The sequence below is a fragment of the Phytophthora parasitica genome, assembly GCF_000247585.1.
Source record: "Phytophthora parasitica INRA-310 unplaced genomic scaffold supercont2.34, whole genome shotgun sequence".
NCBI lineage: Eukaryota > Oomycota > Peronosporomycetes > Peronosporales > Peronosporaceae > Phytophthora > Phytophthora nicotianae.
This window is the reverse complement of record NW_008649020.1, coordinates 226,722-228,070: the sequence shown is the minus strand read 5'-3', so window position 1 is coordinate 228,070 and position 1,349 is coordinate 226,722. Positions and strand designations below refer to the sequence as shown.

Below are 1,349 nucleotides of genomic sequence, written 5' to 3'. Positions count from 1 at the left end.
GTGTTAATTTCGTATTGAGTACATGTGCTGCATCGAGATGCATGTATACATTTGTGTGATTGTATTTACTAACTGCTCCGTCGTTCTAGTGCCTCAATCCTTAACTTGAAGCCATAAGGTAGCTTGAATATGACTGAATCACATTCGCACAAGGTTGCTTGAATGTTGTTCTAGACCGACTGGGTCAACATTCACCCTATTGGGCATACAAGAAACAATTTATTAGTTTCTGCGTCATTTTAGCATATAAGTGGTCGCTCTTAGGTTTCAAAATAATTACAGATATTTCCATAAAAATGTTACTTGACAGGATCGTCGACGCTTTCTGATCGTCTCTAAAACTCTGGATTAAAACCCAGAGAACTATAGGAATTTCAAAGTTGTTTATTATTAAGATTTATAAAATGTCATGAGTGGCTTTAAGACGCACATACTTTGCTCGTCATTGATACCGTCTCCATTGACTGAAGGAAGGAAGACGTCGCAGAGACGCAGCGTTCTAGTCGTAGACCTCTGGCCATCAGTGTGATGAGCTGCCGAGATACATAGAGAAGTTGCGGCGGGGGTGAAACTTGAAGACGCCGGGGAGAGGTTATGAGTGCTTATGTCAATTTGAGCAGCATTTTCGATGGCGATCGGACGACAAAAGTATCGCATCTTGAGTAGCTGCTATTGTTTACTTTTGTTGTTGTTTACGTTTACTTTTTTGTGCTTACGTTTGTAAACCAAACGCAAACAATAGCAGCTGTCAGCAGCGCACTGGATCTAATTCCCGGTGTAGTATGTTTTGATACGATATTTTCCGGGAGTCCTTGGTCCAGAGGTATCGTACTTCAGTTGAGATCTTTTGGGTTGACGGTCATTACCAAGGAGAACAAGGTAAGGAGCACCACCGTATCAAAAAGAAACTACTCGAGCACGTAAACGTTTCTAAAAGTAAGAAACACAACAATACTACACAAGTTCCCGGAGCAAATCTCGCGGCACAGGTACTGTACTGTCCGCATTTCAAGCTTATGTGACAACAGACCCCAATGCTATAGCATTGGCAGCTGTCCTGACGGCTTGACAACACATACTTACAAGTTATTAGTTATAATTGCTTACTGTATCTGACAGAAACGTTACTACTACTTAAGTAAAGTTACTCAAACTCTCCTCAAAAAAATACTCTACCGTATCCAGTACTTAATATATATGTACGGCAAGACTGCCGATGGCACTCTCGAAGGAGCGATTACTTAGCCCACTTTAAGTGAGATGGTTGCAAAATCACTACCACCATGGCAGATTAAGCAAACGAAAAAAATGGCAGCTTGCCACCGATTGCGAGAGATGCTTGGAAAACC

The 1,349-nt window shown here is 41.5% G+C and overlaps 1 protein-coding gene across 1 annotated transcript; it reads right to left on the bottom strand.

The window, feature by feature from the left end:
• Positions 1–335: 335 nt before the first annotated feature.
• On the bottom strand, positions 336–657 carry PPTG_23274 (hypothetical protein; the record flags this gene model as incomplete). Its single annotated transcript, XM_008909529.1, has 2 exons — positions 336–363; positions 431–657. The coding sequence occupies 2 exons, from the start codon at positions 655–657 to the stop codon at positions 336–338; spliced, it is 255 nt and encodes an 84-aa protein (XP_008907777.1).
• Between the last annotated feature and the right edge of the window lie 692 nt (positions 658–1,349).